Here is a 15621-nt window from a genome sequence, read left to right on the forward strand (position 1 = left end):
CAACACAACCTCCAGCACTTGAGGGTTTCTCATCCCAGGTTGGACATGGCTGAACCAGCTACAAAGAGTCTTCAGTATTACAGCAGCTGAAGAACAGCTTGGTCTAAAGTACTGAAGGCTCCCAAGTGGCCTATAGAAAGAAAACTATAAGGTTTCTACTCCCCATGTTCAATTCTCAGTGAAGGTCATGGACCCTGGAAACTAAGCTTAGTCCACATGAAATGGGTCCAAAATCTTTGGAAAAAAGAGGAAAGTCTCCAAAATTTCTCCCACCTCGTTGAGCAACTTTAGCTCTGAAAGAGCATCTTGGTAGATAGTAAGTCTCTGTCTTTCCAAAGTCCCCATTTGAAGTTCGATGGGATCCCCCTTGGGGAGAATCAAATAGCTCACAATTCCCAGATCTGCTGCTACATCTCCATTTTGATCCAAGTAGAGTTTCATAATGGAAATATTGCAATACTCATTCTTCTGCAGGAAAGGATGGAACTAGAAGGGGAACATCCAGGAAGTTTAACATCTGAAAGCTTTTTTTTTTAAAAAATCCCATTTAGCCTTTACACATTTGAATCTTTTTTCTACAGCTGCCTAACATCAAAATATACATTTAGAAAAATAGGCGTTACTACCTTCATAAATAAAACAAAAGTCCAGCAAATTGCTCAACCCTATACTGGCAAAATATATATTAACAAAATATAATTGATGCAATTGGTAAGTTATAGGGGACATTCTAGAGCAGATGATAAATAAAATGAATCATAGAGAAAAAAATTATTTATAAACACCTGGAAAACATCAGGTTGATTATGAAAAATGGTTCATTTAGTGACCATTTCAAAGTTACAACGGCACTGATCATTTTCCCAGGATCCTGGCAGCATCCCCAGGGTCTCCAGGTGATCAACATCCGAATTCTTGGCATCCACTTATGATGGTTGCAGAGTTTTAGGGTCGCCTGATCTCCTTTTGCGACTTCTGACAAGCAAAATCAATAGGGAAGCCAGATTCACTTAACAACTGCGATGATTCACTTAACAAGAAATGGCAAGAAAGCTCATAAAATAGGGCAAAACTTACTTAACGACCGTTTTGCTTAGCAACAGAAATGCTGAGCTCAACTGTGGTCGTAAATCCCATTCTGCCTCTTCCAATAACTGGAAGAAGTTGCCCAGAAGCTCCAGATCTCCTCCATGTTGCTCCAGAGGGAGGAGGGGAAATGGGGCAATGAGCTCAGTCAGAAGGGAGGAGATTCTGGCTGAAGGAGAGGAAAAAGACCCTGAAAAGAGGAGCCATTTCAGAGCTGAGCCCTCAAAGCAGAGAAGTTCAGCCTCCCCTTCACTGAGGAGGCAAAGACTGAGCAGCCGTCAGTCAGAGAAGCTTTGACTGGGACTCCTGCAGAGAGGAGGGGTTGGGCTAGATGGTCTCAAAGTGTACTTCAAAGTTATAAAGGTAAAATTCAACTATGCTAATCACAAACCCATAAAGACTTGAGTGTATTTAAAAATGCATACATCCTTTTAAAATTCAGGGGCCTGGTGGCTCAGCAGACTAAAAGCATTGTGATTAACACCAGCTGTCTGCTATTACTGTAAGTTTGAATCTCACCAGGCTCAAGGTTGACTCAGCCTTCCATCCTTTCTAAGGTAGGGAAAATGAGGACCCAGTTGTGGGGGCAATAAGCTGACTTTGTATAAATATACAAAAGTATGAAGGCTATTGCTTAACGCATTGTAAGCTGCCCTGAGTCTCCGGAGAAGGGCGGCATATAAATCAAATTAAAAAAAAAAAATTAACTGCGTTTAAAACCAAAATCTATCTGTCGTGGGTCCTGGTGCTTAGAAGATGATGTCTCCAGCAATCAGATTGGCCCCACCATTGATCTTCTGAAGCCCAATGTGGTTGAGAAGGTTCCCCTCCTTCTCCTTTGGGCTCCTTCTCTGAAGGACCTAAGATTGATGGATCCATATTGTTAGAAATAGGAAAGCAGCAATAAAGCAAGGAAGGCAATCTGGTACCCTAAAGGAGCAAAAGTTTATCAAAGCATCTGCAATTAGCACAGCCCCCCAACCCCCCCCCCAAGGCTGTGTGCTCTCCCCACTTCTCTTCTCTCCGTATAACAATGACTGCATCTCTAAGGATCCATCTGTTAAACTACTGAAGTTCGCAGGTGACACAACAGTGATCGGCCTCATTCGAGACAATGATGAATCCGCATACAGACGGGAGGTTGAACAACTAGCCTCGTGGTGCGACCGGAACAATCTGAAACTGAACACACTCAAAACACACTCAAAACCGTAGAAATGGTTTTGACTTTAGGAGAAACCCTCCCATACTTCCACCTCTCACAATACTAGACAACACAGAATCCACAGTAGAGACCTTCAAATTTCTAGATTCTACACGTTACGTTCTCTCCAAATATCTCTCAGTTCTATATCTTCCATCATATCAAAAAAAAGATTTAGGTAGTTTTGCACGTGTTGAGATCTTTGATAAACTTTTTTTATCTTTCTGTGTGTCTATTACTCCATTCCAATCACCCATTAATATAAAAGATTTCTAGTCCCATTGTATTATTTTAGTATGTAAAAATTTATAAAACTTGTCTTGTTGCTGATTAGGGGCATATATTCCAATAAAAAGCATTTTTCCAGTCTGTGTTAATAGTTCAATTGCAATATATCTTCCTTGATCATCTGCCTCAATTAAATTAGCTGATAGTCCTTTCCTTACATATATGACTAGTCCATTTTTCTTCTCTGGTGCTGATGCCACAAAATGTGTGCCTAATCTTGAATTTATCAAATATTTTTGATCTGATAATCTGATATGTGTTTCTTGCAAGCAAATAACGTTATTGTTAAATTGTTTCAAGTAGTGAAATACTTTCTTTCTTTTTTGTGGTGAATTTAGGCCATTGACATTCCAAGATAGGAATTTAGTTGCCATCTTTAGCCTTTCGAAGCCTTGTGAGCACCAGCTGAAGCTCCTCCTCCACCTTACTCTTCGGCCTAGCCCCCCCCGCTTCTGTTTTTTGAAAAAGATTTTACTTTTTTTTCTGATAGATATCAATCCTTCTCCAGGATTGATTTTATACTAACCACGAATGATTTTATTTCCAGGGTGAAGAAGACGAAGATACGTCCAAGAACTTTAACTGATCATAGTCCGGTTTGGGTGGAATTTGAACAGGAGAGGGGGGAAAGGAGGTCTTGGAGGTTAAATGAAAACTTATTTAGATATGAAGAAAATGTAAAGGAGCTTAAAAAACAAATGAAAGAATTTTTTGTTATTAATATGAATAAGGGTACTTCTATGGAAATGGTCTGGGATGCTAGCAAGGCTTATATGAGGGGTATGTTAATACATATGAACAATAAATATAGACTAAAACAACAAAAGAAGCATAAAGAGATAGAGGAAGAAATAAAAAAGAAAGAACAATTACTTATATCTAATCCAGGAGATAAGAAAGTAAAAGAAACAATAAATATACTACGAGGGCAATTTAATATGTTAATGGCTGATCAGGTGGCAACTAGCTTACAATATGCTAAACATAATACATTTTGTAATGCCAATAAACCAGGTAGGTGGTTGGCCTACATGCTGAGGAAAAAACAGAAATCACGAGTCATTAGTAAGATAGAATATAGAGGTAAGGAAGTTTACCAACAGAATATGATTAAAAAGGCTTTTTTGGAATTTTATACAAAGTTATATGCTAGTGACTCAATACAAGGTATAGATATAGATAGATATTTAAAGGAAGGGAATATTTCGGAATTAACGTTGGAACAGAGGGAAGGATTGAATCAACCAATAACTTCTGAGGAGATTGTTGCGGCAATTAAGCAGCTAAAAACAGGGAAAGCCCCAGGAACAGATGGATTAACAGCTGTTTATTATAAGAATTTACAGCTTGAAATGGTAGAACCGCTTAGAGCTTTATTTTGTAAAATTCAATTAGGGGGAGGAGTCCCACCCTCTTGGAGAACAGCTTTTGTTTCATTGATTCCGAAGGAAGATCAAAACTGTATCAAACCTGAAAATTTTAGGCCAATTTCACTTTTGAATACTGATTATAAATTTTTTGCTAAGATATTAGCGAATAGATTAATGCCAGTTATGCAACAAGCAATTCACAATGACCAATTAGGTTTTTATAAAAGGGAGGCAGATGAAATATAATGTTAGACAAATTATAAACCTATTGGAATATTTGGAAAAAAATAACCAGGTCCCAGCAGCGTTCATATTTTTGGATGCAGAGAAAGCATTTGATCGATTGAACTGGCAATTCCTGTTTAAGATAATAGAAAAAATGCATTTTGGGGAGTATTTTATACATTCAATTAGAGCAATATATCAGGAACAAACAGCACAAATAATAGTTAATGGAGGTTTAACAGATGCGTTTAAAATTGAGAAAGGAACAAGGCAGGGTTGTCCTTTGTCTCCATTGCTGTTTATTTTAACTTTAGAAGTTTTGTTGAATAAGTTACGTGACTCTGATAAAATAAAAGGAATTGTAATTAGACAGCAGGATTATAGACTAAGAGCGTTTGCAGATGACCTGGTTCTTACTTTATCTCAACCTATAGAAGTGGCTCCCTATATGCTGGACATAGTAGCTCAATATGGCAAAGTATCTGGATTTAAAGTAAATCTTCATAAGACAAAGATGATAACTAAAAATATGTCCATAACTCAAAGAGAAGACTTAGGGTGAAAAACAGGGTTTGAAGTAGTTATAAAGGTTAAGTATCTAGGAGTATATATTGCAGCCTCAAACACGAAATTGTTTAAAAAGAATTATGAAATTCTTTGGCAAAAAGTACAGAAAGAAATGGAAAATTGGAAAAAGTTACAACTATCGTTACTGGGAAGGATAGCAGCAATAAAAATGAATGTATTACCTAGGTTTTTATTTTTGTTTCAAATGATACCAGTGCTTAAGAAAGATGGAAATTTGATGGAATGGCAGAAAGGGGTTAATACTTTCATCTGGGGTGGGAAGAAACCAAGAGTGAAACTGAAAATTATACAGGATATACGTGAGAGAGGAGGTCTTAAAATGCCTAATTTAAGATTGTATTATGAAGCAGCTGCTTTATCACAAATTAGTGATTGGTTTAACTTAACTGAAGAAAGAATGTTAAACATAGAAGGTTATGATTTGTTATATGGATGGCATGCTTATTTGTTATATGAAAAAAAGTGGATAAAGTGTTTAAGGGTCATATACTCAGAAATGCATTGTTGAGGGTTTGGAAAAAGTACCAATACAAGTTGAACTATAAGATACCCATATGGGCAAATCCCAGACATGCAATAGAAAATATAAGTATAGAGCAAAAAACAGAGGTGATTACTTATAAAAAGCTTCTTTTTTTGGAAAGGGGTAAGTTGCAATTGAAATCTTTAGATGAATTAAAAGAAGAAAGGATAATTTATACTTGGTTTCAGTATGGTCAGCTTCAAGCTAGATGGAGGGAAGATCAAAAATTTGGTGTTATGCAAAATGAGGAAAATCTGGTGAAACAGATTAGAGATCAAAGCCAGATGCATATTAAAAGGTTGTACAATGCATTATTGGAAATAGATTCAGAAACGGAATTGGTTAAGGATTGTATGATAAAATGGGCACAAAACTTTCAGGAACCAGTGATGATGGAAACGTGGGAAAAGATTTGGGTCAGAAATGTTAAATTTATGCAAGCACAAAATTTGAGAGAGAATTTTTATAAAATGTTTTATAGATGGCACTTAGATCCTAAAAAATTATCATGTATGTACTCTAATTTGCAAGCTAAATGTTGGAGATGTGAATGTAATGATGCAACCTATTATCATATATGGTGGACCTGTAAGAAAATCAAGGCATTTTGGATAGAAATTTGGTGGGTGATACAGAATATTTTGAAAAGAAGATTGAAATTTACTCCTCAATTGTTCCTATTGGGTATAACTATGGACTCTACAGTATCAGAGACTAAATTGATTTTGAATCTAATATCAGCAGCTAGGCTGTTGGTAGCACAATATTGGAAGAAGGACTCTTTGCCTACTATTGAAGAGTGGATATTGAAAGTAACGAACCTAGCAGAAATGGCGAAAATCTCAGCGTACTTGAAGGACTATACACAAGAAAGATATGTATCGGAATGGAGAAGATGGATTGACTATATTCAAAAGTATCAAACAAGAAAATATCAAATAGCTTATGAATGAATGTTAAGTATTAGAAGTATTTTGTTATTAATAGAGGAGTTAAGGTTTCAGGGGGGGGGGAGTTAGTAGTCCGAGGATAAGTAGGTTAATCTAGTTTATGATTGTTAAATGAAACACCTTGTATTTTGCTCTGGGAAGTCTGGGGGGGAGGGTGGGATGAGGGGAGGGAAAGGGTGGGGGGAATATGGGGGGGAAGAAAATTTTTGTTTTTTGTAAAACTTTTCAATTAAAAAAAAATTCTAGATTCTACCATATCACAACACTTAATGATAGTCATAGGGTTATAATTATAGTCATTCAGTGTTCGACCTTGTGATTCTTGATGAACGTATCTTTTCCTTTTATGTACACTGAGAGCCTATGCACCAAGACAAATTCCTTGTGTGTCCAATCACACTTGGCCAATAAAAAATTCTATTCTATTCAAATCCACCAGGTGGACCCGGATCAAAGCATGCAAGAGGTTTTATGCCCTTCCTCCCATCACTCAACCCTGTCCTGCTTCTCTATTGGTTGAAGGACTAGCAAGCTCTCGGCCTATCCGGAACTCCTGTTCAACAATATGGCCTTATTTTCCCCAGCAACCCCCTGTCTCCATGGCCTGGTGTGATTCTGCATCAGTAACTTTCCATTGCTCTTTTGCGTAAATCGGTTATATTTTGAAATGTGTCCATTAAGCTCTTGCTCAGAAAGCCCCCCCTTCTTTCTAGACTTTTCTGAATCACATTGTTCACTGTAAGAAGTTTTTCAAAAAATTCCTTAATATTCTAGTTCCTTATTTTCTTTATTTATTACGCAGAAGTGGAAGCTGTAATGAAACATTATTTTAGAAGCAATTCTTCATATCCCACAATATCAGGACCCCCATACCTGCCACGGCTGCAGACTTGGAGCCCCCAACCTCCCTTCGCCCTCCTTCCTTCCCCTCCTCCCTCTGGAGGAATAGGCAGCGTTCAAGGCCTGGACCAGAGTCTGAATGAGATTGTAGAAAAGGTAAAGATTTGTGATCTTTCTTCTGTTCCATTTCCATTGGGTCTCCATTGGGGCTTTCTGGGTGCATCTTCTGCGGCCTTTGACAGAAAAGACGTTCTTTGAAAGAGAACAGAGAAAATAATAATCTTGAAACTTTCTTTCCACAAAGAAATTGTATTCAAATTCCATTGGCCTTTCTTTTTCCAGATACTGAAAGAGCCAAATAGTATGGATGTATTTGTAAAGTCTGTGCTTTTCCAATGTTAATTCTCCCAAAGCTGTAATGATCCAGACTTTCCCTTCAATGGGTCCTGGCAGACGCATAAATGTTAAATGGAAAGGAAGAATTCTGTTCCTAATGGGAACCTTTTCTATGAAGTGAACAAAGACGTTGACTTGTCTCCACTTAGAGAGGGAATCCCTGAGGGCTGTTGTGTATCCAGTTGCTGAGAACACTTGTGATATAACCACACAAATTCCACTCCTGACAAGCATAGGAGTAAAAATCCTCATGAAATTCTCTCCCTTCTCTGTGTCTGAAGCAAAGAGGCCAATCAGGGTCCATCTGAAATGGAGGAGCAGCTGGACAATTGCTGGGTAGTGGAATCCTTCTTTGGGCTCCATCTGATGGAAAAAGGGGAATTTCCTTTTATCACTCAGAGCCTCTGAAACAAGGTTAGTACTGATCTGAAAAAGCAATGAAGAAAGCTGTGTTACATTGAGGGTCAGATAAAGTCCAAAATATTAGATTTTAATAAATTCAACTTGGTAAACATAAAATATGATTTTTTATTCTTATTCTTATTCTTGTTAACACTCTGTGCTTAATATTCTTTTTCTTGATATGGCATAATTGCTAATCAACAATGAACAAATTAAATAGATCATTGTTGATTAGCAATTATGCTATTTCAAGAAAAAGAATATTAAGCATAGAGTGTTAACAAGAATAAGAATAAGAATAAAAAAACACATTTCTGTATCATAACTTATTGCAATCAGACCCACATGTCTATGGAGATTCTCAGTCGTCCAGGTTCTTCAGCTCTGGATGAGAAGCAAAAGGTCTTCAAAGAAAAACCAGAAAGTCCAGTTGCCTCTTGAAAAAAGCACCTTTGGGACAATCAGATCCAGATGTGCAGGTGTCAAGTGAGCATTTTGTTCCAATAAAGGAATAATATCTTTAATTCTGACTGAACAGCAAATGTGTTGCTTTAACACAAGTTTCCCAATAGGTTGATTGTCTAATATGCAGTCCAAGACTCTGATCTCTCTCTTTCTTATGCAGTTGACATTCAATATTCCAGATTCTTGGTGAAGCAATATTTGTTTATTTATTTATCTACCACTTTGATCATTTTTGGCCTTTTCTCTAGTTACACAAGAGATAAGGAGACCGCAGCTCCTAATATAATTTGTCAGATGCATCATCCTAGAGAGCTTTATTTGAAATTCTGCATCTTCTAACCCAGAGAATTTGGGGACTCTGTCAGGTTCCAGAGGTTTAATTGTACACTAAGAAATTCAGCCCTGTGGAAAAGGAAGGAGACCCTCTGTGAGTTCTGTGGTTTCATGTATCTGGACAGAGGAAAAAGCATCTGGTCTTCAGCAGTTCTTAAAAGGAGGTAAATGCAACCTCAGGTGAACAGCAACACAGGACATATTACAACCTGTCATCATTTACATTACAGAAAGAGAGCCAAAATGGAGAAGCCAGGTGTGAAAGGCTAAGGACACCCTGACTGCTTCCATGGGTGTGAAGAGGCTGAGAGGAAGCCTGGTGCTGCTGATCAAGGGACCTGGATTAATCGATCATCACAAGTGTGACGGCCTCTATAAAAGCCAAAGTTTCAGGAGTTTGCTGGTCTCCAGCATTGAGGTCTGTGTTAACACAATGCCAAAGGGCAAAGACTCCAGCAGTGATCTGAGAGAAGCCATTGTTGCTGCCTATCAATCTGGGAAGGGTTACAAGACCATTTCCAAACAATTTAACGTCCATCATTCTATAGCAAAGAAGATTGTTCAGAAGGGGAAAACATTCAAGGCAGCTGCCAATCTTCCCAGGAGGGACCATCCCAGCAAGTTCACCCAAGGTCAGACCATGCAATGCTCAGAGACATGGCAAAAAAAGACCAAGAGTTCCACCTGAGACTCTACAGGCCTCAGTGAGCCTGTTAAATGTTCCAGTTCCTGACAGCAGAATCAGAAAAAGACTGAAGAAGTTGGGTTTGTTTGGAAGGGTTGCCAGGAGGAAACTTCTCTCTAAAAAGAACATGGCAGCACGGCTGAGGTTTCCCAAATCGCATCTGAAAAGACCACAAGACTTCTGGAACATTCTCCTTTGGACAGACGAGACCAGAGTGGAGAAGTTTGGCCATAACGCACAGAGCCACGTTTGGTGGAAACCACACACAGCATATCAACACCATGACACACCAACCGCCAAGCACGGAGATGGAGGGGAGAGGATTTGGGCTTCTTTTGCAGCCACAGGACCTGGGCACCCTGCGATCATTGACTCGGCCATGGACTCCTCTGTCTACCAAAACATCCCAGAGTCCAATGTGAGGCCATCTGACTGACAGCTGAAGCTTGGTGGACTTTGGGTCATGCAAAAGGCTGATGACCCCAAGCCGACCAGCAAGTGGCTGAAAGAGGAAAGGATCCAGGCGTTGCAATGGCCCAGTCAATGCCAGACCCCAACCCAATTGAAATGAGGTGGTGGGGCCTCCAGAGAGCTGTGCAGAAACAAACCCCCACAAACCTCAATGAACTGTTGTAAAGAAGAGGGGGCCAAAATTCCTCCCTCAACATTGTGAGAGACTGATAAAGTCACACAGAAAAGGATTACTTCAAGTTGTTGTTGCTAAAGGTGATTCTACCAGCTATTGTATCATAAGGTGCATTTAGTTTTTCAAACATAACTTCTCCGTTTTGGCTTTCTTTTTGTGAAAGAAATGATCACATGGTGTAATATGTCCTATTTTGTTGTTCCTCTGAGGTTGTATTTACCTCCTTTTAAGAACTGCTAAAGAGCAGGTGGTTTTTATCCGATGTCCTGATACATAAAATCGTAAGAACTCAAAGAGGGCGAACTTTCCTTTTCACATGACTGTATTTCCTCTGATTTTAGAGAAAGGGGAAATTGTGGAAATTCCCAACTCAGCTCTGAATCAGCACCTGAAGTCCTTTTATCCACCCCCAAAATACTCCTCAGGTGCTGTGATTGGGCTTGTTCAGTAGAGGTAGATATTAAGCCCCAAACTTCAGTTCAATTGAAGGGCTTGGGGGTAACTTTGGCATTATATTCTCATCTAATAATTGGGGAGAAAGCTGGATAGCTATGATTTTCTTTTTCAGGTTCACCATTTAAACTTTAAATTCAATCCTGCCATTGCTTTAGGTGAGCTCCTTTGATGATGGCAGATCCAAGATTCGGTCTCAGAGAAAAGTGACACTGAGTAAAGAAAGGTGTTACTTGCTGTATTGGCTACATTTTTTTAAAAAATTTGATTTATATGCCGCCCTTTTCCAGAGACTCAGCTGTTCGCTGGGACAACTAAAGGTGGGAATCTCCCTGGTGTTCCTGGCACTCGCCCGCTTTCCATCCATCCATCCCTCACCTGCAAACACCAGTCCCGCTCCTGCCTCTCTGTCGGGCAACTCCCGGCAGCCCCAGACGCCCAAAGCCTGCGCCCACCCAGCTCCCTTTTCCACAGCACCCGGCTCTTTATCGAGGGGGGTGGCATGTGGGGCGGGGGAGAAGCAAGACACGTGGAGCGAGACGTGGCTTGCTCCTCTTTCCGTCTCTTCTCCCCTCCTCTCACCAGGGACCGGGGAGACACGAGATGTGCGTCTTACCTGCCTTGCAGCTCTGTTGCGTGTCTCTCTCTTGTCTGCAGGCAAACATTTTGTAGGGTAAAAAAAACCTTGCAAGTTCAATCAAACTTCTCGAACTCGCTGAGGTGACCGGTGGAAGGGAAGGGCTGTCTCCTGTGCTGGCCATGCCCACCCAATCACTAGGGCTTATTTTGGGGGAGGGCGTATATTTACGCCCACCCCAAAAATCAGGCTTGGCCTTATTTTCAGGACATGTCCTATTTTTGGGGAAACACGGTAGCAGTTGAAAAGCATGTGACAACACTAGTAGATAAATAGGTACCACTTTGGTGGGAAATGTGGCATGTTTGGTACAGATGTCAGGCCCCTAACAATGCTGGACTTGCTTGGATGTGACACCCAACTGTGAGGCACCATCGATGGTGAGAGAAGGCCCAGATGATGCCACAGGACACCTCTCGGCTTTCTGGTGTGGAGCTGGTTCACCCCCTGTGGTGAATCCTGGAGAAGCTCATGGGCACAAGCTGAATGGACTCGCACTCTTTGGCAGCGAAACAAATAGTATGTACTAACATTGTAGACTCGTGGCTAATTATACCTTTGCCATATGCTAAATAAGTAAATATTTTAGCACTTTAGCCATATACATGAGAATCCTTCCTTAGTCCTGGTAAGTCATTAATATCCAGACTGAAAAACAAGGGTTCAAATATTCATTCTTCTGTGTTACCCCTTGGTAAGTATCGATCCTTTTTCTCGTGGCTCCATTGAGCCCCAACCTCCCTCTCAAACAAGGGCTTGGATCAGGGCCAACAGGCTAGTTACACTTTGCGGGCAATCAATATCCTCCATCATATTGATCTGCTCTTTGTGTCAAATGCTGCACTAACATCTATAAAAGCTAGAAAACTGTGGTTTACCCGACTGACATATTGCGTAATTAGATACTTCAAAACTAATGTGTTGACAATATTAGATTATTAATTGACTGATTACTATACAACTTTATGAAACTCTTTACTCTACTTAAACCTTTTTTTAAAAAAAAAATCTTTTATTTATTTTTAAGCATAAAACATAAAACACATCTTTTTAGAGCAAGGGTTTGATCCGGTATAACATAAGTATGTTCCAAACCATACCGGTAAATTTGGACAATTTTTTTTTTTTGAATTGAATAAATATATTAGGAAATTCATCTGGTGGGGGGGGGGGGAACCTAGGATCTCACTTAGAATTTTACAGGAAAAAAGGAGCGGGGGGAGGGGTTCGGACTCTCTGATTGGGAAATATATTATAAGGCAGCTAATTTAGTGTGGATAAGGGAATGGGTCATCTTAGAAAACAAAAGAATCCTAACTCTGGAAGGCCATGATTTGCAGAGAGGGTGGCACGCTTACCTATGGGATAAAGATAGCGGGGAAAAAAAACATAATTTCATAGGCACAAAATTAGGGACACACTAATACAAACTTGGACTGAGATTAGGCAATGGCAATATATGAAAGTCCCGAAGTGGCTGTCTATAATGGAGGCCTTGATACATCCCAGTATGCTGGGAATGGAGAAAATGTGTAGATATAAGGACATTCTGGATGGCGGAGGAAATCTCAAATCCAAGGATTCTTTGAGAGAACAAGGTATTCATATTGACTGGTGGCCATACTTACACCAGTAAGTGATTGGTGGTCTAGATATCAAAAAGATAAGGAGGAATTCGGTGCAGAAATAGGATCAAACGGATTTGATAAGGTTTTGATGGGAACGGAAAAAAAATGTTGGCCAAATTATACAATTATTTATTAGAATACGATAGGGTGGAGGAGGTGGTTAAAAATCAAATGACTGCATGGGCAAAGAACATTGGGCATAGTATAAATTTGAATGATTGGGAAACTATCTGGAATAAGAACTTTAAATAGACTAGAGCAGTAACGTATAAAGAGAATCAATATAAAATGCTATACAGGTGACATTTAGCCCCCGAAAGATTAGCCAAAATTTACCCAAATACAAATTCAAATTGTTGGAAGTGTGGCCACCGCCAGGGTACCTTCTTCCATATGTGGTGGACATGCTCCGAAGCGATGAAATACTGGAAAAAGATTCGGAAATGGATACAAGAAATAGTTGGAGAAGACATTGATTTGGCACTGGAAACATTTCTCCTGGGAATATTAAAAAGGGCCTACGGCAAAAAAAAAGGAGGTATCTAATAATACACATTACTACAGCTGCCAGACTGATATATGCACAATATTGGAAAGAAAAGGGATTACCACCAGAAGAGCATATAATTAGAAAAGTATTTGAATGCGCAGAGATGAGTAAACTAACTTATGAGATATGAAATGAGGATGAAAATTCGGATTACTATACGGTATGAGAAGGGTGGTATAAATGGATGGATGATAAAATAAAGGAAGGAGTAAGGGATGGTGTGATCACTAAAAGGAATAAGTAATTTAAGAGACACCATGTATATATCCTGTATATATGTACAAACACTGCTTAACCAATGCTAGTAGAATTGTAATATTATGTAACTTGATAAAATTAATTTTTAAAAAAAAAACCATAAGTATAAGTTCCATATTTCATCCATTAACATCTTAAAGAAAAAAAAGGAAAAAAAGAACAAATCTAAACCCAATTTTTATCATTCCGTCTAGCATCTTATTCTAGCATTTGACATTCTACTATGTAATCACCCTAAAACTCCAAATCTAAACAGGTCTTTATAATATTCACTTATCATTTTAACAATCAGTATTTCATATATTTTCCTTACCTCAAAGACCCAAATCAAATCAATGTTTCTTTTAAATCACATCTAATAACCAACATAAAATATTTTACTCCTCTCTTAAAAACATTTCAAAATAATTCACTTTAAAAATTTTTCCACATTTCCACCTATAATTTATTATACCCAAAATATTGCTGCACTAACATCTATAAAAGCTAGAAAACTGTGGTTTACCCGACTGACATATTGTGTAATTAGATACTTCAAAACTAATGTGTTGACAATATTAGATTATTAATTGATTGATTATTATACAACTTTATGAAACTCTTTACTTAAACCTTTTTGTTCTTCTGCAAGGAATTTACTTTTGTTCCACCCAATCTCAAATTTACTCAAGAGGAACAAGCAATATATTTCAGCCACAATATTAGTCTAACTGGCTTGTAATTGCTAGATTCCTTTTTATTCCATTTTTAAATATATATAGAGAGAGATGCTACTATTGCCAGCTTGAATACAACTGCATATGGCAGGTGTTATATCTATGTAAAAATCAACATGCCAATAGTTTATCCACAAATAGGATATATTTTGAATAGCTGAATAGCCATGAAAAAATCCTCTTCAATGACTTTATTGCTTTTCAGGCCTTGTATGAGAAATTTGAACAAGAACATAAGAGAAAAAAACATAACTGATATGTTTGCTAATATGGAGAAAAGCAACTCTTGACTTCCATGATTGCATCTGTTGCTCCCCCTCCACTCACTTTACCAGAGAGAAAAAAACACACACAAACCTGTGGGACTTTGTAGGTGCCTCCTAATGTTGACATCTGGATGGAGATGTCCCTGTTAGCTGCATCAAAAAGAGCCAGAAAGTTGTCCTTCCTTCCACAGCTGTAATTGGGGACATTGGCTTCTCCAGTGGAGAGCATGTCCAGCAAGGCATCTGAAGTGCATAAAGAGTTCAAATAGTTGTCATGGAGGTTGTAGCCCAGTGTGAGGTTGTGCAGGAGCTGGGAGTTCTTGTTGACCCCTTGAATGGTTAAAATGAATGGTAGGGTGTATATAAAAGGGAAAGAAGCCACACTGTAGAAAAATGTTCAAGTTATTATCAACAGTAACAAGTAACTTTTTAAAAGAATTTATTCCTTTTTGCTTCCACAAGCCTATTGAGTCTTAAGCCAATATTGACCCAAAACCAATAATCGGTTATAGAAACATGGGAATGGGCTGGGCAGAGGCAACTACAACTGTTTCAGTCCCTCCTTTACACAAAATGAATTCAAGTGATGAATTCAGGAGTGAACGGGGAGAGGAAAATAATCTGCATTGCCTTCAGGTTTTTATAACCCCATCTTTGGATTTGAGTCTTTTCTACAAAATAAAAAAGGAGGCAAATTATAGAATTCAAAATCATTCAGGAAATTAGACAAGTCCTGCAATATAAAAGTAAGTGAAATAAGACAAAAAAGGAGAGTGTTAGAATGCAAATGGAGGGGATGCAACTCCATCACCCTGAATGACTTACGCATGAGAAGGTATAGAAGGAGGACTGTCAAAAGGCAACATTATAGGCGATATTAGTGTTTCAGTTTTGACTATACCAATGAGATGGTCTCCTGGCCTGTAAAAGCTCCATGGTTGTTTTCCATCCTGGTGCTCCAAACTCAGAGGGCATTTCATTCTCAGCTTCCCAGAGACTGACTGGGACACAAACAGCATCAGAAGAAGCAGCAGGAGGTCCATAATTCATGGAGCTTTATTAATCCTCTTCCTGTTTCTAACACCCACAGCAGGAACAGTTGGGAGAATTCA

At 38.8% G+C, this 15621-nt stretch overlaps 1 protein-coding gene across 1 annotated transcript; it reads right to left on the reverse strand.

Moving 5' to 3' along the window:
• Nucleotides 1–7003: 7003 nt before the first annotated feature.
• Nucleotides 7004–14664, reverse strand: LOC148111968 (uncharacterized). The gene is made up of 3 exons (XM_087878977.1): nt 14601–14664; nt 13103–13237; nt 7004–7896 (listed from the first exon to the last, which is right to left on the reverse strand). The coding sequence occupies exons 1-3, from the start codon at nt 14634–14636 to the stop codon at nt 7093–7095; spliced, it is 975 nt and encodes a 324-aa protein (XP_087735103.1). The 5' UTR covers nt 14637–14664; the 3' UTR covers nt 7004–7092.
• Nucleotides 14665–15621: the final 957 nt, after the last annotated feature.

The sequence above is a fragment of the Pantherophis guttatus genome, chromosome 15 (genome assembly GCF_059756535.1).
Source record: "Pantherophis guttatus breed Tessera chromosome 15, ASM5975653v1, whole genome shotgun sequence".
Taxonomy (NCBI): domain Eukaryota; kingdom Metazoa; phylum Chordata; class Lepidosauria; order Squamata; family Colubridae; genus Pantherophis; species Pantherophis guttatus.